At 41.1% G+C, this 26,644-nt stretch overlaps 2 protein-coding genes across 7 annotated transcripts; both read left to right on the plus strand.

Annotated features, from left to right (window-relative positions):
* Positions 1-542: 542 nt before the first annotated feature.
* LOC5514999 lies at positions 543-2,939 on the plus strand. 4 transcript variants are annotated; one of them, XM_032384598.2, is made up of 4 exons: positions 543-853; positions 1,155-1,209; positions 1,315-1,383; positions 2,199-2,939. In XM_032384598.2, the coding sequence occupies exons 2-4, from the start codon at positions 1,170-1,172 to the stop codon at positions 2,933-2,935; spliced, it is 846 nt and encodes a 281-aa protein (XP_032240489.2). In that variant the 5' UTR covers positions 543-853; positions 1,155-1,169; the 3' UTR covers positions 2,936-2,939. The 4 variants fall into 4 exon arrangements, with proteins under 4 accessions (XP_032240489.2, XP_032240492.2, XP_032240488.2 ...); XM_032384601.2 differs by having other exon boundaries at positions 544-853; positions 1,155-1,202; XM_032384597.2 differs by having other exon boundaries at positions 544-848.
* Positions 2,940-4,300: 1,361 nt separating this feature from the next.
* On the plus strand, positions 4,301-26,548 carry LOC5514998 (ankyrin repeat and sterile alpha motif domain-containing protein 1B). Of its 3 annotated transcripts, none has more exons than XM_048729084.1 (29): positions 4,301-4,526; positions 4,613-4,696; positions 5,581-5,639; positions 6,118-6,215; positions 6,573-6,647; positions 7,205-7,285; positions 8,019-8,159; positions 8,449-8,524; positions 8,725-8,826; positions 8,896-8,966; positions 10,043-10,136; positions 12,042-12,097; positions 12,423-12,471; positions 12,751-12,899; positions 13,054-13,102; positions 13,548-13,817; positions 14,273-16,071; positions 16,278-16,350; positions 16,924-17,021; positions 17,384-17,448; positions 17,519-17,708; positions 18,193-18,285; positions 22,042-22,233; positions 22,653-22,748; positions 23,121-23,192; positions 23,885-24,109; positions 25,017-25,061; positions 26,295-26,436; positions 26,473-26,548. In XM_048729084.1, the coding sequence occupies exons 1-28, from the start codon at positions 4,426-4,428 to the stop codon at positions 26,361-26,363; spliced, it is 4,572 nt and encodes a 1,523-aa protein (XP_048585041.1). In that variant the 5' UTR covers positions 4,301-4,425; the 3' UTR covers positions 26,364-26,436; positions 26,473-26,548. The 3 variants fall into 3 exon arrangements, with proteins under 3 accessions (XP_048585041.1, XP_048585040.1, XP_048585042.1); XM_048729083.1 differs by having other exon boundaries at positions 4,302-4,526; positions 22,039-22,233; XM_048729085.1 differs by having other exon boundaries at positions 4,302-4,526; positions 13,054-13,084; positions 22,039-22,233.
* The last annotated feature ends 96 nt before the right edge of the window (positions 26,549-26,644 follow it).

A 26,644-nucleotide genomic window follows, 5' to 3' on the forward strand; every position in this document is an offset into this window, starting at 1 on the left:
TTTTTTTTACAGCTCTGTCAGTGTAAAATATCTATATTTTGTTTCACGAAGGTCTACACGCTAATTAATCATTTATGATTTGTGTGTGCATACACTGCTTTTCAAATGGATTGGCAAATGCAACTACAAATAGATCCTGTCTGGAGCGGATCTAGCTTTTCGCTCAGTGTCAAAGGGATGAGGGGGAATTTTTGTTTTGTTTATTTATATGGCTTTCTGGAAGACCAAAACCCCCAAAACCCTCCCCCTAGATCCGCTACTGGCTGTAACCAATACCTATACTGATAATATACCCACCAATATCGTCATCATCATCATATCATCATCATCATCATTAATCATTATTAATAATATTGTAATAATTATTTTTTGTGATCCCTTGCCGTGGGCAAATTTCCATTCAGCCGACATTCTGTTACAGTACAGGAACGTTTACATTGTGGTCAAAGTTTAAATTCGGGGAAATGGGGGATTTCTGAAAACAGTATTTAAGGGGAATTTTCTTGACACGACATACATGATTACTGCTGTATAAAGCAAAGCAGTGGCTTTATTATCTACACAATTATTTCACCATAATATTCATTTTAAAAATGCATTTTGGGGATGCTCTTGAAGGAATATAGGCGAGAGTTCGCAGCGCACTCGATAACATAATTGTTACAGTACAATTCAAACATGACAACGAGCAAAGAAGGGACATTTCCCTTTTGCATAAGGCCAAACCTGTAAATTCCGAGAATAAGCTGACAATGGGTTCTTGGAAAGCTATATAAACAAGTGTTTGCGCATTTGGATACACAGCAAGCTCAGCTTCTGGTGTAGAAGGCAGATCAAACACGAGGAAGGTAAGGTAAAACCAAATAAATGCTCTCATTTTCGTATATAGCTTTACTGCACATATGGGCATGGAAGATGCTTAGGAACTATTTGTAATAATCTTTTGATCTTGCTGCTTAAATGTTTAAAACCACGGCAAAAATGAAAGTATTGCGAGTGTTTTCTTGTAAGGTTTTCATTATTGTCTTCAGGAACTGGGAGACATCACGCTCATTAACTCAAATTTATGGTTCTGTTTGGACTTTTGTGTAATAGCAACTTGTGCGCAGCCCCATAACGAGGCTACTACTGTGTTATCTGTTTATTTTCTACAGCTGAAAACAGGAACGATGTCATTGGAAAAAGAAATCGAAGGCAGTAAGGTAGCAGGTATTGGATGACAGTAATAAATTGCTTTTCCTGATTTTCCTTTTTAAAGATATCTATCGGAATTTTTACAATTGACTAGAACCGATACTTGAAATACATTTGCAGACGTAGAAAATGATGAAGAGGTGGACCTGGTACATCCGTCAAAACAAAGCAATAGCAATGACAGTAAAGGTAAAGCTATAGAGGGAGACCATTTCGCTTTGAGGAGGGGACAGGGGAGGCGGATGGGGAGGGGCAGGGGGTGCCAGCCCCCCCTACTTTTGAAAGTGGGGGGGCAGTGCCCCCCCTCCACTTTTTTGAGCGGGTGTTTTTTTTATATGTGAAGGTTTTTTTTAATCGACTAGTTTCAAGCGGTACATATGCAACCGACAAAACATTTGTTAAACAGTTTGAAATCCCGTGCATAAAAACCTAGGTTATCCCCCGCGTTCTTATAAATAGCGCTTAAGAATTTGAAACCACCACCCACCCCTCCCCCCAAAACCACCAACCCCCCCCCCCCCCCCCCACACACACACACACACACACACATACACACACACACACACACACATAGCATAGCAATGATAGTAAAGGTGAGCTCAGGATCAGACCATTTAACTTTGAGGAGGGGGGAGGGCATAGCAATTTTAGTAAAGGTGAGCTTAGGATCAGACCATTTGACTTTGAGGAGGGGATTCCAGCCAGGTCGGCTGGAATCTTCTTTAGAGGTCTCATTAACAGGATATTTCACCATATATTTTTACCATATTTTTTTCTTCTCTTGATCAGTAGGCTTTAGTCATACTCTGCTTTTATGCATGGAAAATGGTGCAGGAACTTATATCATCTTTTGTGGCGGGCAGACGACCGCCACAAAATGAAATCTATGTTTTGATTAGGTGGTTGCTATTGTCATGATCTTCTTTTCTGTTGTTTTTGCTTGGGAGACCTCGTTCATTCAATAAAGTTAGGACTGATTTATTCCCTGTATCAATTTGTTTCAGCCACACCAAATGAAAGCAAAAGTAAGCGATGGGCCTTTCGTAACAAAATGCGGTATGACAACAAGCACGTTTTAATGAGATTCGGCGGCGGAGGGAACAAAGCCGAGCCTAAAGGAGTGTACATGACGGTGACAAGCGATGTCCCTTGCCTGAAGGTGCCCAACAAAGAAAATACTAACAAATTTGCCAAGTCCGTGAAAAAATCTTTTACCCCCAAGAATGTGAAACAGAACATAAAAGAACAGATGAATTCCAAGACCCCTAAAATGCAAGTAGCTAGTGTGAGCGTCAGCACGTCCGCGGCACTCAAAATGATTGATACATTTGATCGACCGGGGGACTCTGAGGCGAACAAGACGTTCAGTAGGTCCGACAAGTATGCCTGGTGCGAGGATAAGCATGGAAGGCGAATACCCAAGGCCGGTGCATTCGCCGAGGCTGGAGTAGGCGAGGCAAAGGCAGAGTACAGTATCTTCGAGGCAGCTGCGAGAGGTCCTAACGCTGGCGCAAGCGCGGAAGCAAGTGTCTTAGGGGTCAAAGCTATGGCGACGGCTGGTATCGGCACAGCGTCCGCTCAGGCAGGTCCTATTGGAGTAAAAGTCGGCTTGGCCCTTGATACAGGTGTTGGGTTAGGGGTCGATGGATTCGAAGCCAAGTTTCTCGGGATAGGCTTTAGTGTTGGTCCTAAAACAAGCATATCGTTGCTTGGCAACGAGGTCTCGTGCTGCATCCAGTGAGAATTAGCAGACTCGTGCGCACAGACCATAAGCGCAGTGACTCAAGGGATCATGGGAAACGAGTAAAGCAGGTGCAACGAATGTGACAATTAATGTTAAGACATTAATGTTAACTATCATAGGGAGCCTAAGGATATATGTGCATCAGTGTCAGAGGGCGGAGAGAGTGAAAAGAAGTGTGCCCCTATACCTGAGCAATAGGCTAACATGAGGGATAGGTTATAGTCGGGTCCCTTAGTGTTTCAATCTATATGGCGGATAAAAGCACCAAACTTGTCATAAAGATAGCCAAGAGGATGCCTTTAATACTGATTAATACTAATATAGAAATTGTTCCCAAATATGTGCATTTTGATCGTTTTTGTCTCATGAAAAGGTTCGAAAATCTAACCACAGGGTACCCGCAACACCAGATGTCTTAAAAAAGAATTGCTCTTTATCTATGGATCCGCTAACGGTACCAGCGGGCACCGGTCTTAATATTGATTAACATCTTCTAGGCTATATTTGGTGCATTTGTCCGCTGTGTATAGTTAAGGGGAGCACTTTGGCTCCTGATGAGGGGGGCCTACCTACCTCATACCTCATTTTTAAATAATGAAAAAAATACTATATAATAATAGAAATTTATTTTGAACATTATAAGCAGCAAACAACAAACTTGTAAAGGAAAAGTAATTATTTCTTTTAAAAATGTAAAATGCAACCCTGATAGCCCATAATTACAATTAATTACATTTAACGATTGATTGCTAAACGATTCGTTAATTAAACAGTTGTATCGTTGTATTTCCTTTTGAGTTCTTTTCATACATATCTTTTACATGATTGGGTTGCTTTAAAAGCTTGTGAGGACCAAGCAATGAAATAAAAAGATTGAAAACAGAGACCGACAATCGAAATTCGATCGAAAAAGATGAAGCTGGATAATAATAATAAAAATAATAATAATAATAATAACAACAACAACAACAACAATAATAATAATAATAATAATAATAATAATAATAATAATAATAATAATAATAATAATAATAATAATAATAATAATAATAATAATAATAATAATAATAATAATAATAATAATAATAATAATAATAATAATAATAATAATAATAATAATAATAATAATAATAATAATAATAATAATAATAATAATAATAATAATAATAATAATAATGATAATAATGATAATAATGATAATAATGATAATAATTGGAAACAGGAAATTTGGATCAGAGAACAACGATGTGTTGTTACTATAGCAGGGCTTGGCAATGATGATTGTTCGTGATCCTCATGCAGTATGGGCGCCGCAAAAAAAATTCTGATGGTTTGTGGTCGTAAGGCTCACCGCGCATGTCGGAGGACTGGGTCTGAACTTCCAAAGTATTACACAAAATGGCGATCTCTCACCTTGCTAGCACAACTTCCGTCAAGTAATAACTTCCTACACAAGCTTGCTCCAAAGCAACGTCATCTAAGCAATCATGGGGAAGGAAAACGAGCTCATCAACGCCGCTAAAAATGGCAACGTCGCCCAGATTGAGAAATTGCTGGGCCAAAGAAACAAGAAGTCAAGCCTGCACAAGTACGTCCGATCATCCCTTCTGATCAGGGTGTATTTACTAGTTGTTTTTGCGGCATTAATATGGATCTCTGTGTTTTTTTCTCTAGCATTATGGGCAGGAGTGTGAACCCTAATTACCAAGATGAGATGGGCTATTCACCTTTGCATTACGCGGCCATGAATGGACATAGGTAAGGAACCAAGCAGTGAGCTGAAATGCTGCAAGTTTTACGTTCGAGGAAGGTTGTATACGAAGTTTTAACAACATGTTTTTGGCTTTACGTCTAGGTTGTCTTGTTTCTTAGTGTTCAAGAAAATATTGATGTGCAATTTAGTAAAGCTTAGTGGGGATTTTGAGATACTGTAGGGTACCGCGCTTTGCCCTTGCAAGATTCCGTGGTTATAATTAGGTGATCCAGAGGTAAAACATATCTCGTTTCAGCAAAGCGCACGGCGGTTTTAAAAATCTATTATAAGTCATGTGTATCCCGACTGTCTAAGGCAACTAACATTTTTAAGCGCTCTTTTTAGGTATCTGTTTACTTTTGACACGAACTTGCGGTGCTAGAAAAATGTAAACATTTCCCGCACTTGCATTCAATGAACAGCGTTTTAGTCAAAGTGTGCTGTAAGTGAAGTACTTATTATTATTCACGTATGTCTGAAGGGTTTAGGAAGATGACAGCTCTATCAGACTGATAACATATCAAGTTTGCTCAGATCTTCCTGTCTGATGCATATTAGACGACATTATTCCAAGAAACTGTCATTATATCCCAAATACTTAAAATTTATTTATTCAAATACAGAGTGAAAGCACTATCCATTATATGGCATGGGCCCATCTAGGGATGGGGCAAGCCCTCCCACTTTTATTCTCATAGATTATGCTGAAAAGGAAATCAATGGTTTCCCCCCTTTTTAAATCTTTGTTTCAGCCTGTACAATTAAAAACTCCTAGACCCCTCCCCTGTTTGAGGAGGGCTGGGGGCAACTATCCCCTGCTAGCTATAACTCTGAAAATATAGATAATGAATTGTGATGTGCTAAAATAAGGGTAATTCCTCTTGCTTAGGAGTGCAGTTGAGCTGCTATTGAAATATGATGCATCAACCAATATTCCAGATCATTCAGGTATTTGTACGTCTACCGCTGTTGTTGTTGTTGTTATCACAACAGTATGTTATTAATGTATCTAGTAAAATGTCCTTGTATTTATGAATTGAAAGGAATAAGACCTCATCTAAATAGGAAAAACAAGAATAAGTGTCTCTAACCATTTTGACTTTAATGAAGACAGGGACTGTATATTATTTGGAGGGAAGTTACCAAAACAGACAGTATTACCCACCCCAATATTTGATCATTGGAAACTTGTTTGAGATTCTGAGATTTTTTTACTCCTTGCTAATTGTAAAGAGTGTTTTTGATCTAGAGGTAAAACATTTTTAAATAAGCGCCCCATTGTATAAGCCCCATGTACAAGTGCCCCATTGTATTGCCTTGGTCATGAAAAATAAAATAAGTGCAATGGCACCTATTCAAGCTATTACAGTACAATACAACTGTCCTTTTGAAACAGGTTATAACATAATTGCTTTTTGCATTAAAGGCAACTACCCTCTGCACTTGGCAGCCTTCAATGGACATGCTGAAGTGTCACGAGTGCTCATCAATACTGGCCCTTCACAAGCAAATGTCAATGAACAGGTTTGTTGTTATAAGTAATCAATAAGCTAGGATGACAACAATGTTGATGACAACTGCCAAAATCAAGATATGTGTAATTTAAATTGGTATTCAATAGCAGCACAAGAAAATGTGTTCTTTTTGATATATTTCTGCTGTTTTCAACCAAACCATAACAGGAAAACTTTGAGTTTTATAGACTTTTTCAACGTCCAGTAAACTCCTCTATGTTCACTTTTTCAATTTTTCCATTGCTTCCCTCCTAATGTTTCACTTTTTCCATTGGGATTCCCAACAACTCAAAACTCCTGATAATTTCAATTTTCCTTGGAGTTTTAGTTACCAGAAACTGCAGTATTGAGATGTTATTTGTTGCAGAATGGAACTCTGGACACCGCTCTGCACTCAGCCTCCCAGTATGGCTACAACCAAGTGGTCGCCGTCCTGCTAGAGGTACACTATATTATTAGAGAGTTTGGTATTAAGTTACTGTATCAGTTACAGACTTCTGAGCCAGTTCCAATAAGTTCTCGTACAGCTGACAAACTTCACCAATAAGAGATTTGTATTAAGTGTAGCATTGAAAAGGTACCTACTGTATGCTTTTGTGTTGTTATGAATTTATGAGGAAATTTTATGATGCAGCTATACTATCTTTCTTTGCCAATTTCATTGGACAGTTAAGAATGGAATTTTCAAATGTACTGTATTAGCCAATAAAAATCATTGTTCATTTTCTAAGCTTATAAAGTCTTGATTCACATGACGTGTCCATGTCACTGAGATTCAACCTGTTTCAAGATTTGCTTGTTTACAAGTTGTGTAAAGTATGTACTCTTTTAGCAAAATATTTTCTCACCCTGAAGCAGGGCTCAAAAAAATACAGACACTGAACTCATAAAATTATCTTGTCATATTACACTAATGTATTACACTTTGAATGTAAGATTTAGAGATCTACCCATTCTTATACATTGTACTACATATGTCCTGTAATGCATTTTGTATAGAACCATGCTGACCCCTACATAAGAAACTGTCGGAAGGAGTCAGCCCTGGACCTTGCTGCACAGTATGGGAGGATAGAGACTGTGAGTATGTTTTTATTGCAATGGAAAATAATCCTCTAAGTTTATACCAGAGGGAAATAAAATCTCCTGATACTCATCAGGCTATGAGACAAATGATTAAAAAGAAACAGATGTGTTAATGGTCCTTTGTAAACTGAAGTATTGTTGATGGTCCTAAACTTGTTATTACTGATGAAGGCAGCATTGCTAAAATGCCTTAAAAAGAACAAGAGCATTTGTTTACAGATTTAGTAACCATGGATTCTTATGCAATCACAATCCGCTTGACAAAGCAGTTTTTTGGTATTTCACTTAATTTAGACTAAATATACACTTTCTATGGATGCAAAGTTATTCCATCCATAGTATCACTTGTTTTGCAGGCGTAAGCCAGGGCCCATTCCTAGAAAGCAGGCTAATGCTAGCCCAAGATAAAATAAGGTTCTTACCCAATCAAATGTTCCAATAGCCATACTGTATACTAAAACCTGGGTTAGCGCTAACCTGCTTTCTAGGAAATAGACCAAGGGAGATTTTCAGATGAACCACTCATATCAACTGAAACATACCCTACAGTAATATGAATGAAGATTAAGAACCACTGCAAGATACATTAGGGTGAGATTCCTTGGAGAAAATGGCTCCCTCAATGGAAATCCCTACCACATGAAGTACAAAGGTTATCATGATGAGAATTAATAGAGATGACTACAGTTTATGGAAGTATTTATTAGGGTTTGTTTGCTTTGTCTAGGTTAAACTGCTGCTAAATTATCACCCAAATCTTCTACAAAATCTCGTTAAAACTCACACTCCATTACATCTGGCAGCAAGAAATGGCCATATCAGCATTGTTTCTAATCTATTGGGTTGTGGGATGGCTGTTAATACTCAGGTAAGACACCAAGGGTGAGGGGGTACTCAGCCATACAGGTGATGACGAGGGGTCAGAGAGAGCCAAAAATTTCATATCCTCATTTTTTTAACCACTTTCCCAATTTAATTGACATTCTTTTGAATTGAATTGAAATGTGTCAGTGTAACATCATCCTCTCTTAATGTTCACAGAAAAGTCTTCTTTCTAGCATGGGGTAGAATTTTAAACAACAACAAAATTGCAGGTCAAGTTTTCAACATTTAACTAATTACAGTATGTTCTGACTGCCATGTTTTGTGTTCTGTAGTGTGACTCTGGAACCGCTCTGCATGAGGCTGCCTTATTTGGCAAGCTTGATGTCTGCAACCTATTGTTACAGTGTGGTAAATATTCTTTTATGCAGTATATGCCTATTTCAGACGACAAGTTTGAGTGTAGCAACATGCAGTTCTTTCATGGGTTATAAAAGAAATGAGCACGAAACTATCCAGCATACAGTCGTTCTGGGCTACAGTATGGATTTTAATTCTCAGGAAGTTTGTCCAGATCATTTACAATTTTAATCCCTTCTATTTTTGTTCAGATGTGGACATTTCTGTGAAAGACAAAAATCAGCAAACAGTGATGGATCTCTTGATGAGTCATCCTTCAGCAAAAGCCAAAGAGATCAGCGTCCTCATCTATGGTGGGTAGCATTGAATGTATAGCTATTTACTTACTGAACCTGGTGGAGACCCTAACATTTTTTTTATAGAGCACTCCCAGAGGAAAACCAGATCTTTGTCTTCTGCATCATCAATGTCTTCAATTGAAACTAGCGAAAAGGTAAACTCACAAATTGTTACTCCAATTTTGAGTAGTTCTTACTTTCAAAGCCGATTAACTGCTTTATTATGGCTTCAATCACAACATTTAGCCAGTCAAAGGACACAAATTGTGATCCATTTGAAAATTAGAATACTAACAGGGCTTCTTGAATTACGCGGAAAAAAACTCAAAACTACGCGGGGTTCTTTGCTAAATTACGCGGAAAATCAATCATTACGCGCTAAATTACCCGGGATTTTGCAATACATTTTTCTTAAATTTTGCGGGATTCTTTACTGAATAACGTGCTAAATTACACGGAATATCAACTGTTACGCCCAAACTACATTTTGTACCGAAGGAAAGCACGAAATAACTTGAAAAGGTTCATTTTTTGCGCAAAAATATCTTAGGCGAGTTTATATTGGCTCCTGGCCACCAGCCAATTAAAAAAGGTATTTTATTATTAGTCCTAGGCCTTTGCGGTTTAGCAAAGAACACATTTTATTTGTTTTTGAAATCCAGTTCGAAATATCGCACTCTTACGAAGAATATCTGTCTTTTTTTACGAGAAATAGAGATAAGAACCCTAAAAGAACACATCGGCTGTGTACTTCAATGTTTTGTCTTTCAAAATTTAGCCAAATTACGCGGGGTTACGCAGAAATTTGTGGATTACGCGGATTTCGCAGAGAAACCTAAATTATACGCTTCCGCATAAGTGCGTAATTCCAGAAGCCCTGTACTAAAGAAATGCAGTTGAATAGTCCTTATGAACGTCTCTACACCTGCATGCACCCTACTGTATGTGGTGTCCCTATATGTGTCCCTGTATGTACCCCGTTTGTGTATCTGTATGTACCCCATGTGTGATTTTATCCATAATACTTATGTACTTTATCCATAATGCTTTACTGAAGAACTAAAACTTTGGTAAATGTCCGTTTTAAAGAGGTTATTTTCTTGTTGGGACCCATTATAATAAGGTTCCACTGTAGTTCTTTAGCCCTTGTGTGTCAAATGGCACTAAAGCTTGACCTGGCCATGCTCCAGTACATGCCAAAACTTATAGAAAACTAATAACGTTTCTGTAGGGCAACTCCCTTCCACAACGCGCTTGCACTATGCAGAGCCGAAAGTCCCAATCCTATTATGATGACATTCCAAGCAGTCAAAGGCCTATCTCTGGTAAGTATACCCAGGCTACCCAACTTGTACAACACAGACCAATATTTCCCATTCCCAATGGTTCCAGGTCTCTCTCTTGTAAGTAAGGCTACCCAGCTTGAACAATTCAGAGCAATACGTCCCAATCCCCATTAATATCTTCAGCCATCCCAGACCTCTCTATGGTAATTAAACACAGGATATAATTATGTCCCTTTTCCTGCATGGTTGGTGTGCCACACACACCCCCTTAAGGTCTCTACCAAGTTCTTCCCTGCATGAGTTGTTTTAGTGGCCGCAAAATGAAAGCTCTAGATACACAATCGTTCATTTTCTAAAATATTTCGTGATTTCGTAGATTTGCCTGGACTGTTCGTTCTCATTATTTTCAGACAAACTTCAAGGCTCCATTCTAACCAGCTTTTGCTCAACTGTACCTGCCTGTAGAAATATTGCTTATTTAAAAATGAATAAGATTTTCAGCAAATTTAACATTTAGATCAGAAACCCAGTCTTTTTAAGACACTACAGCTAACTTGTGTGGCACTGTTGTTGTGGCTTTATTTGAATATCATCTTTCAAATATTATTATTGATAGACTATTTTTTAATATAATTTCACAGTGATATACTGTGGTATAGATAGATTTGACAATGATTCAAGTTGGTTTCCTTCGAATACACTTATTTCAAATAAGGCATCACTCAGAGAATTTGTGTATCGTAATCCGCAGGGCTTCATGGGTATGAATTAAATAAGCAAATAAGGGGAAAAATACAAATCGAGGTTTCAAAAGGTTTAGAGTTTCTTATGAACATTCACACGGCTTTCAATAACAAGGATTCACCTTGTATTGATAGACTATTTTTTAATATAATTTCACAGTGGTTTACTGTGATATAGATAGATTTGACAATGATTCAAGTTGGTTTCCTTCGAATACACTTATTTCAAATAAGGCATCACTCAGAGAATTTGTGTATCGTAATCCGCAGGGCTTCATGGGTATGAATTAAATAAGCAAATAAGGGAAAAAAAAAATACAAATCAAGGTTTCAAAAGGTTTAGAGTTTCTTATGAACATTCACACGGCTTTCAATTACAAGGATTCACCCTATTATACGTTACCCGTGAACCACCGCGGGTTATGACGCATGGGTTCTCGAGTGCAACCTTATTTGAAATAGGAATAAAAGCCCAAATAGTCGTGTTAGTGAACCGGAAAAATAATTACAACACACCAAAAACTGACATTCGTCTCTGCCAAATTTTCGTCTTTTATAAGACTTCTTCGGGGCAGACTGAAGCTTGTAACGATTAACCTTCTTCAGTCTTCCCTGAAGAAGTCTTATTAAAGACGAAAATTCCAGTTTCTAGTGTGTTTTATTTGAAATAGGTGTATACATCTCCGCAGCAGCACTAACATCACACAAGTCGGCTCGAGAGTGTTTGCGTGACAGGATAAATTCTTCAATTTCCAGAAGATTGATGTTGTTGCCATTTTGTCACTTTATGGTTAAGATTCTTTAAAGACATCTTATTGGTTATACCATATTTTACAAAGGCCTCCTTTTATGAAATCTTGTTCATCAAATAACTGTTATGATCTCAGAATTATTAGCTAATTGCTATGAGCCCAGAATCTTCATGTTTTTAAATCTTTTAAAAATGTAAAAGATCGCATCAAAACTGATGATATGGGGGCGCTTGGAAGGTGGATGGCTTTTATAGTTCACCTTATCTTATCTCCTTCACATCTTGTTTGTTTGACATTTTCCATTTGTAAAGGTGACTCCATTATCTGTATAAGTAATTAAGATTTATCATCTATTGCGGTTCTATTATGTGGTACTGTTTGGTTGTTGTGTAAAGAGCAAAAAGCAGACCGTGCTCTAACCATGTTTTTGTTTCGCGTTTGCCTTGAAGGTTTCAGGCGGTGTGATACCTATGACTCTGTCCCCGGGAATAGGGCGGCTTCTTTGGTAAGGTTTCAATGCCATTCATCCAATTGAATATCACATTTATCGTCGTTTACATGCAAAAAATATTCTTTATCCGTAGTTTTATCAAGCTTGTAGAATTGTTTGTTTTTCCACAAAATATGTCGAATATAAAGTGTATGCTCACCACACGTAGTTTTTAGAATTTATATTTTCGTAATAGATTACTTTTAGCCGTCTGTATTTCTTTTAAGAAATATAACCTTTAATATTTAACAAAAAGGTGCTTTATTGGATTTTAACCAAGCGGTCGCCTTTTGACTTTTCATATTCTCTAGTGGTTACTTATTTTGCGTGTTATTTTCAGCCTCATCAGCAGTCCACGTACGACTACGTGCCGGCACATAGTCCACCGGGTAAGTGTCCTCTGATTGGCTAACCAGTTGCCTCAGTGTACTCTGATTGGCTAACTAGTTCCCCCAGTGTCCTTTGATTGTCTCTAACAATCTCCCTCGGTGTCCGCTGATTGGATAACAAGTTCCCTTAGTGTCCTCTGATGGGCTTTTGAGTTGCAGCGTCCAGATCTAAAATACGTTATCAAGTTGAGAAACTATTTTCACTGTCAAAATGCAGAAGTTACGATATAAATGCCATTGTTCTTTTTTGATAGTTTTTACTTTTATATTTACTCTCAGGATTTCGGTCCGGCTCGCAAGGCTCTCAGGCAAACACGTCTCAAGCTGTCACGCCACAGGCTATCACAAGACCTGACCAGTCACCTGCTTATGCTGCCGTGACGGAAATGACAACAGTTATACCACACGATGGAGCTGACTACCTAAAAGTAAGGCTCACATATCGAACAATCCTTGTTTTGAAGGAGTGGTTTTCAGCTCGCTGGGCCAGGATCTTACATCCCATATATTCCATAGGTGTCCGCTTCAAATATGTTTTAATTATTATCATTATTTCATTCTGTTGTTTTTTGTTTTTCGTAGACGACCCAGACAAGTTATGACGTTGTCCCAGGTACGCCACAACCTCCAGGTCAGTTAAAACATGGGAAAGTAAAAGAAATGAAGACTGATTTTAGCGCTATTGGAAGTTGAAAAAAAAAAATTGAGACATTCAGATTGATTCATTGACCTAAATAACCATCCATGTTTATTGAATGACTTGTGAAGTGATCTGTAAGATAGATATGTGCTCACAGACAGCCAGGTTTCTGTACAGGCTGTGCATTAATAACTCAAACCTTGCTGATGTATAGTGTGAGCCATTTAAATCCTCTATACATAATCTAAACCACGGAAAAGTAATCCCTCTCCGTTTATTACATTTTGTGCTGTGTTGTTACACTCTCTCATATTTTTTCATATTCCATTAGTAGCAGGTGCTACTTAAAGCTTTTCTTGAATTTCTTTGTCGCCATTTTATATATAAAAAAAGAAACCTCATGTTTGATTTGTAAAAATGTGTCTATGCGATAAAGGTGACAGTAAACCTGTTCTCAAGCCATCCACGGTGGAAGGATACGCACTGGTGATGGCCGCTGACCCGAATGCCGCAGACTCGGACGCATTCCTGAGTGCGCAGAATGTCAAAGATGGCTATACGATGCTTGGTATACCCTGTGTGTCAAAGCCTCCCCCAAAACCACAGGCATACCAACCAAAGAAGCCCCCACAATCGGCGATCCCCGAGGAGTACTCTACTGTTCGGCACGAGGCTGAAGAGGCGTCACGTGATCAATCACGACACGGTGAGCCCTCTTCTAGGAAAAGCATTCGGAATGTCTTTCTCCGCCGAGTGACCTATGAATGATTTCGGGCCACTTTCGGATAGTATCGGGTCACTTCTAAATTGTTTCGGGTCATTTCCGAATGGCACCGAGTCACTTTCGGGTAATATCGGGTCACTTCTGAATAGTATCGGGTCACTTTTGGATATTATCGAGTCAGTTTCGGATAATACCAGTATAGTATTGATCAATACCAGAGTAGTATCGAGGCCTACTCGAATAAAATCGGACCACGTAAATGGTATCGATTTTCATTCGAACATTATTACGTCGCGAACTTTTTCGGGAGTTAATCACATGGTTTGAGACAATTCGAAAGTTTAAGAATACTACACTCTACACTTATTTAGTTATACATCGTTATTGTTATTTTATTAAACTTTAGAATTAAACTTTGATTATCTCATATCCTTTAGGGCCAAGAGACGTAGAAAATAGCGCCTACTTTCAAGTGGAAACTTCACAAGCTAAACCTAACCCAAGGACGGTCTCGCACCCTCCTGTGTATGAGGTCCCTCCGCTCCCCTCGTCCACTGCAGACGGGGATTATGGCCTTGTGGGCGCAGCAGCATTTCCTGGCGCTTCAACAGCACACGCTACTTCTACTACGTCATATCTGGGTGCTTCGTCGTCACCTCCTGTTTACCAAAGTGGTACAACGTCGCCACACATCACCTCAGCGGATGTGGGTGGTGGGACGTATGACTACGTACCCCCTCCCCGCCCAACACCACCCATGAATACACCTACCTATGAGATTCCGCCTCCGTTCAAGTCGCGACCAGAGGAGGCTTCTACCGGAACGTACGGTTTCGTGGAGCGGTCGAAGGAACCCACGCCCAACAAGCCATGCCCTCTAGACATCCCCCAGTATGAGGTGGTTAGTCTACGGGGCGCGGGGCAGATGACACCGGATATGGAACCCACCGCGTCACTTCCGGGATACGAGCTGATGGGACCAGGGAGCGCCTCTTCTACCACGAAGCAGTTCGGCGATTACGAAGTGTTGGCCTTTCCCAAGGATCTTGACTATATGAACGTGAAACCTGAGAATATGCCTGTTGCAGAGCAAGCTCACCCGATTCCTACCCCTCCGAAGACTAGACCTTCTGTGTATGAGATAGCACCTCGGCCAGTTCCTTTTGAGCCATCTGCGTTTTCAGACGTCCAAAGACCTTCTGTGTATGAGATAGCTCCACCCCCTAGACCACGCCTACCTGCCAGAGAACCTGTGGCAGAAGGAGGTCAAGAGGGTAGACCCATATCTGGGGAAGGTCCTCGACACGGTTCCCTTATCAAGGAGGAGCCTCCGAGACCGCCGAAAAAAACACGCCCTATGAATGAGTACCAAGAGAGCCCCTTAAAACCACAAGGTTCTGGTAAACAGGGTCTTCCAGCTCCGTACGAACAAGTCAGAGTGGAAGCCCCACTAGGGAAAATGAACCTTGATCAGTTACATCAGGTGTCAGTTGAGACGCGTGGCGGCGAGTATTGCACGTTAGACCCGAGTGCGATCGGGATGAGCCACCCACCACCTATCCCCGCACGGGATGATATCAAAAAAGGGCCTGTCACTCGTGGGGATAGTGTCGGTCAAGTTCCTGACACTCCAGGCATTCCTCCACCCTCCCCTACCACGGCAGAGGAAGCTGTATTCGAGGCGTTCACCTCAAATGGTTCAGAGTCGTCTGCGGTCAAGGCGTCAAGTCAAATTGAGGGCGTGTCCCACAGAGCTCCACCTGTCAATCACCCAACCCCTGCCCCCCGGCGGGAGAGTCTGAACACCCGACGGGACGAGATGTCGGATCAAGAATTAAGAGTGATGGCACAAAGGACAAGTCCTGTTGAGGGGGTCCAAGATCCTTTCGAAGTTCCACCCAAGCAAATTGTTGATTCAGAAGGCAAAAGCGAAAAAAGATCAGACAAGAATGCGTTCTCTTCGCTTCACAAGCAGTGGTCACCGTTCGGCTCCAGAGAGTCGCTAAATCGTGGAGGGGGCGAGGAGTCTTCAGGCGGTGGTGGTCCGTCTGCGCTGATTTACGAGAATGTGCTTTTCAAAAGGGCGGACTCTATGTCACGTGCCGGTAAGCCGCCCCGACAAGAGCCGACACCAAGCAAACCACGGGAAGAGAAAGCCGAAAAGTCGCCGGGCGAGTATCGGTTAAGTGCACTGGATGCAAGTAGCCCTCTGGACGAGTCTGCCGAATGGGAGAAGGTAGGGTCTTCCCCGCATACCAGGGTCCGCTTCTCAACTACTTTCGCCCTGTGGCAATCCAAGGCAATCTTAGAATGTTAACAATAAAAAGCGTCATTTTACCAACATGATAATGTATTACGAGCTCTGACGGGGTTTTTTTTGTTTATTGAAATATGTGTATAATATGTTAACGAGAATTTAACAAGCGTTTTTCGTATCGACAGATCGAGGCGTTTTTGTCATCTATCGGAGACATTGAGATTCCAACCACGCTCGACGACCAAATCGCAAGCGCAGGTCAGTTCCAAATATGGTTAGAGATAGTCCAGACCTGGGACTCTCTTTGCGCTCGACATTCTGGCTCGCGTGAAAGAATTCACGCGAGCCAGAATGTCGAGCGCAAAGAGAGTCCCAGGTCTGGACTAGGTTAGAGACAGAAGTCAATAACGCCAGCGCATGCGTGCGCACATACTCATTCCGGAGTTTTTAGAGCGTTGAATATATTGAAAATTACCCAGAGGACCTTGGGAACGATGATAAAAGAATAACTTCAGTCGCTAAACTCAAGCCCGCATACCTTCAGACTAAAGTCAGGATTATCCTTGTTCACTTGCGTCCATAGAGAAGGAAAAACAAGCGTGCGTCTTTAAACAGCCAGAAAGAAGAAAGGGAGAAGAAAACAAGATTTAATTTAAGAAAACAAGATTTAATCAGTAATCTTTTTTAACTACTTCTCTGCTTGCGTCCTTTTCCCACTGATTTTCCGTGAAAGTCGTGTTGCTTTCTCCCTTAACGCCCAGCATGGCCAAGCACTCAGCCAATGATCCTTGGTCTATTGGAAACTTAGTAATATGTTGGTACTTTTTAAAGGTAAAGCGAAGACTGTTGCTGGGTGGCTTGATGCGCTTGGTCTACCCCAATACGAGTCTGATTTGGTTTCCAACGGATTTGACGATCTCAACTTCTTTGTAAGTTCGAGGGATCAGGGGGGCAGTAAGTATGTAAACGGTGTCAGGGGGTGTGTAAAAAGAAGAAAGAAAAAAAGAGCTTCTATTTTATCTCTCAAGCACACTTTGTTAATTTTTCTAACTCCTCATGATTCCGCACGCGATGTCCCCTCAGCCCTCACACGGCCTCGGCCGAGATGTCTCGCACAATAGTTTGCCAGACTTGGCTATCGGCCATGGTAGATGGCAGGTCCTCCTGCGGGATCCCTGTGTCCCTTGAAATAGTGGCAGGTTAGGTCAGACCTAACAAAAGAGGGAATAGATTCTTTCCTCGTGTGAACTTTTGATCCGTATCACTCTGTTTTGTTTTGTGCAATTTTTAGAACGGAGGTATTTTAGAAGACCAGGACTTGCTAGAAATTGGAGTGTTGGACATGTCAAACCGAAAGTAAGCTAACTGCCGGTACCGTTCATCCATTTCTGGTTATTTAGTAAACTCACCATTCTTGTTTTCCCAGAATTCTTCTCGAAGCTGTCAAGTCTTTACCAGTTCACCCTCAGTTGGTGGACTCTAGCGCCCAGTCCTTTTCATCGGCGAGTGAATGGTTGGGCTCCCTGTGCCTCGATGAGTACGTACCTCGGTTCGAGCACCAGGGCTACGCGTCCATGGAGAGAGTGATGTTGATATGGGAAGTGGAACTGACCTCGGTAAGCCTTGCAACTTCTATGCGTACGTACTTCTATACGTAGATTGACTTTGATATAGAGAGGCTTTTTTTCAAAAATTTGATACTATGTATATTTGGCCATTACAAAATTTGCAAATGATATTAACTTAGTGTATATTACGCTTCTCCTTACTCAAACAATTATATTTGGCGTCATTTTTTAATAAACAAAACAAGAAACAGTAAAACTCAAATTTTGTATTGTTATTTTGTGTGAAGGAGGGGTCTTAAAAAAGGCATTTGGCATTGGATGGGGACATATTGTAGGGTGGGGCTTTAAAAAGATTACACAGAATACCCAAAGTAGATTATAAACAAACTTGGTGGAAGTAATGTGTTTTTTATTTATTCTTAAAATGTGAAAGATATATGTATCCACGGTTATTTACTAAACCCATCAATGATGGGAAATTGCAAGGACTTATTGAACTTATTTGTAACTTGTCTGTGTGCGTTTGGTTTAGGTACTGGACATCAGTGCTTTGGGGCACAGGAAGAGAATGTTGGTCTCGTTAGCCGATCTAAAAAAGCAGACACAAAATGCCAATGACAATAAGGTACCTATTCTCTGTCAGTCGCCATTTTGTAATCTTAGCGAAATATAAAGTGTGAAAAAGCATCTATTTGGGGGAGACTGTGGTATTGCATTGGTGATTACTTTCGCCAAGGATCAGATCGACCGCAGTCTTTGGATGGTCAGCGGCGCTCATGGCTACCATGGGGTAAAATTCGTAGCTCCGTATCGTTGCGTCTGTGAACCTATTCTGTTCGCCCTTGAAGTCAGTATGTCGCCTAGTATCGTTTGTAATATCCCGATAGTCATTTTTGTGTACTTTTTCTCAACCACGAACATCTGCTGGGTGTTTTATGGCCTCCTTGGTTTCCCCTCGGCACCGAGACAGAACTCGACCCGCCATCTTGGATTGCCTGGCTTGGAGCCTTCAAGCAGAATTAGCTACAACAGCTCCGAACTGAAGTGCTTCCGGAAAACATGTCCCAAACAACGTATCTCCGCCGAATTGTGGTCAACGCTCAATAATCTGGGAATAAGGAAGCCTTATCGGAGAAAACGTGCTGGGACTAAACGCAAAAACTCACGGTCTCCCTGTGTTGGATCTTACCACAGAGTCCCCGGCATCGCCCGACCCTGTTGCACCTGTCCCAAGATCGCCGTTCTTCCTATCCAATATCATCTACTGCAATGCTTGATCTATTGCACCTAAGATTGACGAACTACAAGCGGTGGTGGATAATAATGGAGCTAATATTGTGGCAGTCAGCGAAACCTGATTGAGTGCTGCCATTCCGGATTCCGCCATTCACTTATCGGACTTCATTTGTTTCAGACGGGACAGACCATCCTTTGCAGGAGGAGTATGCATCTACATCAATTCATTCTTTCCTTTGCACTCGCCTTAGCGACTATTAGATACCCGATGTCGAATCCGTTTGGATTAAGCTCAGACCCAATCCGCTCCCTCGTAGCGTATCTATGGTCCTCGTGGCTGCTGTGTACCACCCTACCAGCTGCGGTGCAAATGAAAACCAAGTCCTGCTGCTACATCTCCAGTCTAACGTTGAGTCATTCCTACGGCAGCATCCCGAAGGCCTAATACTAATTGCCGGCGACTTCAACCCCACGAGTACTGGCTTATTACTTGCTGAGGTAAAACGCATGACTGGTCTTGACCAAGTCATAAAGGTTTTGACCAGGGATACCGGCATATTGGACTGGTGTTTGACGAATCGTAAAAAACTTTACTGCTCTCCCCGTCAATTGCCGAAACTGGGAACGAGTGATCATTATACGATCTCGATCGCTCCAGCTGATACTTGCTCACTGGTTAAGAACACGAACATATCTACTTGGAAACGGGACGTGAGACCTAGCCGCATCAGGGATTTCGTATCCTGGATAACCAAACAGTCTTGGCAAGCAGTGTTCGACCAGTCTCTTGTCACGGACAAGTTCGACACCTTTTCCAAGCTACTCTCCACTGCTGTTGATGTCTACCTCCCTCTTAGAAAGGTCAAATGTTCCTCCTCAGACAAACCGTGGATAACACCCAAGCTGAAGTCCCTTATTGCTAGCCGCCAAGCCGCCCTTCACAACTCAGGCAAGGAGTCAGAGGCGTTCAAGCAGTACCGAAACGCGGTACAGCTGGAATGTTCTGTAGCAAAAAAAAGCTACTATGACAACAAAGTAGCCGCCCTCAAAGCCACTAACATCAAACGATGGTGGAGTGAGATAAAAAGATTCAAAGGAGAAATCAGCGCCTCCCCGTGGTACCTACAGATGCTGAACGATCAGTGCCCGACAGTGAAAACTCTGGCCGAGCAGTTCAACCAATTCATTGGCGGTCTCACAGCAGACTTCACCCCGCTGTCCCCCCATGAACCGAGAAGATTCTACCCTACCCCTCCCGAGTTTCTGATTGACGACCGTACTGCATACCGCGCGCTAAAGGAAGTCAAGGCAAACAAGTCTTATGGTACCGACTCCACCCCCAACAGGATTTGGATTGACTTTGCATTTGAGTTAGCACCGGTAGTGCGGGATATCTACAATGCATCTGTTATCCAGGGTTACATTCCAGATGAGCTCAAGGAGTCTATTGTGTCGCCAATTCCCAAGTGTAATCCCCCTAAGACTGGATTCCGATCTGCGTCCGATCTCGCTTACGTGCCAACTGTCCAAGGTACTGGAAGGTTTCGCCAATAGTTCATTATTTAACCAGGTGCAGAACCGCCTTGATGATAAACAGTTCGCAGTGGCGGGAAAGTCTACCACCCAAGCGCTTGTTTATTTCCTGCATACTATTCTTGAGTCTTTGGACAGGGGAAGTAGTTACACAAGAGTCTTCTTCTCAGATTTCAGCAAGGGCTTTGATCTCTTGACCACCATGCCTTGCTTGAAATATTAGGTGTGCATGAATGTACCACACGCTGGGTTAGCGCATTTCTAGTTGATCGCCAACAAAGAGTGCGGATCGAAGATAAATGGTCATCCCAGATATCACCCCGTGGTGGTATTCCCCAAGGGACCAGGCTGGCGCCCCTTTTGTTCGCGGTACTCGTGAATAGACTTGCTGATGAGTGGAGCACCAGGCTTAAATACGTGGACGACGCTACAGTTCTTGAATTCATACCCCGCAATTCCCCAAGCTACCTGCCAATTGTAGCTTCTGGCATCAGTCGCTACGCAACACAACGAAACATGTGACTAAACCCAAAGAAATGTAAATAAAATGGTAATCGATTTCTTGCATTTTAAGTCTACGGTTTTAAGTCCCCTCTTAATTGGCGGTTTTGTTATAGAGCGAGTTTCAAGCTATAAGCTATTGGGTTACTCCTTCTCTGATGATCTGTCATGGAATTTACATTGCGAAACCAAATTCAAGAAAGCAATGAAGCGTCTCTACGGCCTCCGGGTGCTGAAGAAGAGCGGTCTCGCCTCCAAAGACCTGGTCACAGTATACTGCTCCATTGTACGCTCAACCCTCGAGCACGCCTCTCCAGCATGGGCCGCGCTGCCGGGTTACCTCAGCGAGCTGCTGGAGTCAGTGCAGAGGAAGGCCCTGCGCACCATCTTTCCTGGGGTGACTTATGAGGAAGCTCTACTCCGAGCGAGTCTAAAACCATTGTGTTTTAGAAGAGAGGTGGCCTGTAAGAAATTTGTAACCAGCTGTAAATCCCGCGGTCTCCTGTCCGGGATCCTTAAGGAGCCGGTGGTGACTGACCTAAAGTACAACCTCAGAGCTGGTTCACAGTCGCGCCACGCCTCCTCGGGCAGAACTAATAGGTTCAACAATTTTATCACTGTAAAGTACCAATGAATATTGTGTTGCTTGTATTAGTTGCTATTAGTTGATGTTGCTGACAAACCTGTAATTCAGTTACGACTGCAAGTGGTTTATTAAAACGATTGATTGATTGATTGATTGATTGATTGATTGATTGATTGATTGATTGATTGATATTAAACAGGTTTCAATTGGAACGAATTTTTTAAATCAATTACCCGCGAGAGGCCTTAAAAAAAGAAATGAAGGGAGAACATTATTTTTATAATTTTAAGATTCTTGCCATAATATTTTCTTCCAATATTGGAATAAAAACAATTGACGGGACAAATTTTAAAACGTGTGCGCGATTTGTAAGAACTTAAACTATTAGGTGTTTTTTTAGTATTTCGTATACACCTTAAGTTTTAGATTATATCCATTCATGTCACCTTGCATGTTTCTGTATTGTTACTGAAGAGTTTAAGGTCTTCTAATCTGTGTACCTGACTCTCTAATTAATTTCAGCAGGACGGCGTTAAAACATGGGACCTCGACCTAGAGGCGAAGCTTAATGAGCTGACAGCAGAACTAAGTTTGTACTGCCCTGAAGAGAAACCCGCTGAGTCTAAACCGAAGATGCCAACAGATTCCGACGTAATGTCTGCGATGGACTCGGGCGAGCTTGCTCTAGCAATGGCCGAGCAGCTGCTTAATAGTGAGGTAAGCTGGGCGCGTGCGTATTCTTCCATTTGGTATGTTTTAGTTAATAACAATGGAGTAATATGAGGCGCTTATAAAAAGCAACTTGTGTGACGAATCTTTTACTGCCGCAGAGAAGAATTTATGTGACTGTGATGAGCCCTACATCTCAGCAGCGAACTGATTCTCTCGAATCACTCAATTTCACGTTAGGCTTTAGGCTTATTCTATTGCTAAAGCGTAAAGAAATCCGATAATAGAATAATCAAATATTCAAAATGAAACCAAAATAACAGCATTGTCACGAAAGTCGTATCCAGTGTCATGCAAGTCGAATCCAGTGTCACGCAAGTAGGATACAGTGTCGCGCAAGTCTTATCCAGTGTCAGGAAAGTTGGATGCAGAGTCTTTAGGAATTGAGCTTATTTCGTCTCCAACAGGTGCTGAAAAAGAAGACTGAAGAGAGAAAAAAAGAAAACCGCTGGCACCATGAGCCAGAAGTTCTCCTCAAAGGCTCCGTAAACTACACAACACAGGTTAGCACAGCAAAACACAGAGCAGCACAACACAAAACAACGCAACACAACACAATGCAACGCAACGCAAAATAACCCAGCACAAAACAACGCAACGCTAAACAACATCATCCAGCATTGCTGGTTTTCTAAAGCTCGGAAAGCCACATCACTTCTTATTATGGATGTAAATAGTGCCAGCATTATTAGGCCAGCAATGTTAGTTGTTTTCTCCGAAAAAAAAGCGAAAAGCGAAAAGGGTTTTGCAAAAGGGAATTGTTTGCTCGCAGAATACAAAAAGAAGACAGTTCTTTCAATACAAAAAGAAGACAGTTCTTTCAAACTCTTTCAAACAGTTTCAACGTTGATCGTTGTTTCTTATTTTTCCTTCAGTACCTGGGCTCTCATATGGTAAAAGAGATCTCTGGAGTAACTTCCACGATTGACGCGTGTCGCAAAATGAGGGTATGTTACTTCTGACAGATTTGAGATATTTCAAGAGACCATGATGGTCTCTGATAAGCTATTTTACGATAAGCTCTTTTACGATTATACAATAAGCTCATTTACGATAATACAATAAGCTCTTTTACGATAATACAATAAGCTCTTTTACGATAATACAATAAGCTCTTTTACGATTATACAATAAGCTCTTTTACGATAATACAATAAGCTCTTTTACGATTATACAATAAGCTCTTTTACGATTATACAATAAGCTCTTTTACGATTATACAATAAGCTCTTTTACATTATGCAGTCAGGTCTTCTATGATAATACATGTAATCAGCTTTTTCACGATGATACATATAATCAGCTCCTTCACGATGATACATATAATCAGCTCTTTCACGATGATACATATAATCAGCTCTTTCACGGTGATACATAATCATCTCTTTAACGATGATACATTTAATCAGCTCTTTCACGATGATACATATAATCAGCTCTTTCACGATGATACATATAATCAGCTCGTTCACGGTGATAGCAATAAGCTATTTCGAATGCTTCATTGTTTTCTAATTGACATGTCAATCTTGCACAAGCTTTCGACAGCGAAGCTGCAAATGGTAGCATGATACTTGACCGGTACTGACCGACACTGGAATGGATGCCCAAACGTATTGACATAAGTCTATCTCTTAAGCTCTCGACAGCCAAGCTTCAAAAAGTACCTTCAGTAATACTTTCCATCTCCGTCAACGGGATCAAGTTCATCGACGCTCGGTCCAGGCTACTAGTGAGTCACCACGACATGAAGAACGTGTCGTACATCACGCAAGACCCGGAGGATAAATGTGTGTTCGCGTACATCGCCAAGGACGCCAAGATTGACAAGCATTACTGCCACGTGTTCAGGGTCGAGAAAAAGGTAAGAGATTTGACTTTACCCAAGGTAGACATTAATATAACAAAAGAAACTTTCATATGCCTGTCCTAGTAAGTTTATGTGATTTTTTTTTTCGGCCGTTATTTCGTAATTCTCCACAGTAGAGAGTGAGGATAAATAATGCATCCGTTCATGTTGTTATGCCGCTATAACATGAAAAAAAAAACACACACATACTATTCGATATCTAATTATATTTAGTATAAATCCACTCACATACTAGTACGAATCTCGCAATTTGATTGGTTCCTTTACTCACTATCTATTGAGCCATAGATAGTGAGTAACGAAAAAGCTAATTGAAGCGAAAGAGACGAAAAACCTTGATTCAAATTCGAGAAATTTGGTTCACAATCTTTTTTAGTAAATGTATTTTCCATCCTTACAATAGTACATTGAAAGTAGCGAAGTTTGCAGGGTTTTGAAGTTTTCAATTTTCATTTATCTGCGCGCACTTCAAACACCGGTTGCATACGCTCTCGCACGCACTAGAAAACACGCCATTTCAAACGAGCGCGCGCTGTTTTGATTTTGTAAAATACTGTTTTCGTTGTTTGTGTTACTTATTACTGAGAATTATTAAAATCGTCATTTATTTGAAAGTAGTACTCGTTCTCGTTTTCTTTGAGTCGAAAAGGCGATACGCGCCTCTTGACTCGTAGAAAACTCGAACTCGTAGTCTAGTAATTGTTTTTGTAGGACTTTTATATATATCATATCATTTACTAGTAGCTGGTCGAAAGATATTTTAAATCTTTTTTTATTTTAAAATGTTGTCATAAAAGTAAAAACCTTTTTTTCTGCTTAGTTTGCGATTTATTGTTCTACTAGCTTTGAACTCAAAACCAGAATGCTTTCCTTCTCTAATTTATCCATGTACATTCAACAGGAATTATCTGATGAGGTCACCATGTCCATAGGTCAAGCATTTGAGGTGAGGGGTCATTTGAGATAATGGTGCATTTAAGACAAAGTTGCATTTGAGTCAGTTGTCCGTTTGAGGTGATGGTGCATTTGAGTCAGTTGTCCATTTGAGGTGAGGGTACATTTGAGTCAGTGGTCCATTTGAGGTAAGGGTGCATTTGAGTCAGTGGTCCATTTGAGGTGAGGGTGCATTTGAGTCAGTGGTCCATTTGAGGTGAGGGTGCATTTGAGTCAGTTGTCCATTTGAGGTGATGGTGCATTTGAGTCAGTTGTCCATTTGAGGTGATGGTGCATTTGAGTCAGTGGTCCATTTGAGGTGAGGGTGCATTTGAGTCAGTGGTCCGTTTAAGGTGATGGTGCATTTGAGTCAATGGTCCATTTGAGGTGAGGGTGCATTTGAATCAGTGGTCCATTTGAGGTGAGGGTGCATTTGAATCAGTGGTCCATTTGAGGTGAGGGTGCATTTGAGTCAGTGGTCCATTTGAGGTGAGGGTGCATTTGAGTCAGTGGTCCGTTTGAGGTGAGGGTGCATTTGAGTCAGTGGTCCATTTGAGGCGAGGGTGCATTCGACTTAAGGGTGCATTTGAATCAGTGGTCCATTTGAGGTGAGGGTGCATTCGACTTAAGGGTGCATTTGAGTCAGTGGTCCATTTGAGGTGAGGGTGCATTTGAGTCAGTGGTCCATTTGAGGTGAGGGTGCATTTGAGTCAGTGGTCCATTTGAGGTGAGGGTGCATTCGACTTAAGGGTGCATTTGAATCAGTGATCCATTTGAGGTGAGGGTGCATTTGAGTCAGTGGTCCATTTGAGGTGAGGGTGCATTCGACTTAAGGGTGCATTTGAATCAGTGATCCATTTGAGGTGAGGGTGCATTTGAGTCAGTGGTCCATTTGAGGTGAGGGTGCATTTGAGTCAGTGGTCGATTTGAGGTGAGGGTGCATTTGAGTCAGTGGTCCATTTGAGGTGATGGTGCATTTGAGTCAGTTGTCCATTTGAGGTGAGGGTGCATTTGAGTCAGTGGTCCATTTGAGGTGATGGTGCATTTGAGTCAGTGGTCCATTTGAGGTTGTGGCGCATTTGATATGAGGATGCATTTGGGTCATTGATCCATTTGTGCAATTGGATTTGTGGTTGATTTCTCTGAGGGGGGGGGGATCACATTTGGGTTAGTGGTTATAAACTGCTTGTAATTAGGGGACATAACACCTTCGTAATCTGATCTCGTATCATTTTGGCTCTCGCAGCTGGCATACGAGCAGTTTATGCACTTACAAAGGCATCTCAACACGCATGCGCAGCAGAAGGCCAGCTGAGAACACAAGTTGCTGAATATGGTAACACAGGTAGCCCAACATTGATGGTCTTGTCAGGCTGGATGGTAGTTTAGTGTGCATAAAAGGTTAGTGGTTCTTACAAAACTAAGATTCTATTGGTCATCATTTCCCTTTCAAATATTGTTTATTTTTGTCAGTTATACAATACAAATAGAGAAAGACTGACAAAAGAGAGAAAAGAGGTTTATATTTGTACAGTGGTGGTTATGATTTTTTTTAATTCTATAAAACCAAAATAAAACGTCAAAAAATACATCCCA

Source organism: Nematostella vectensis, chromosome 6, assembly GCF_932526225.1.
Source record: "Nematostella vectensis chromosome 6, jaNemVect1.1, whole genome shotgun sequence".
Lineage (NCBI taxonomy): Eukaryota > Metazoa > Cnidaria > Anthozoa > Actiniaria > Edwardsiidae > Nematostella > Nematostella vectensis.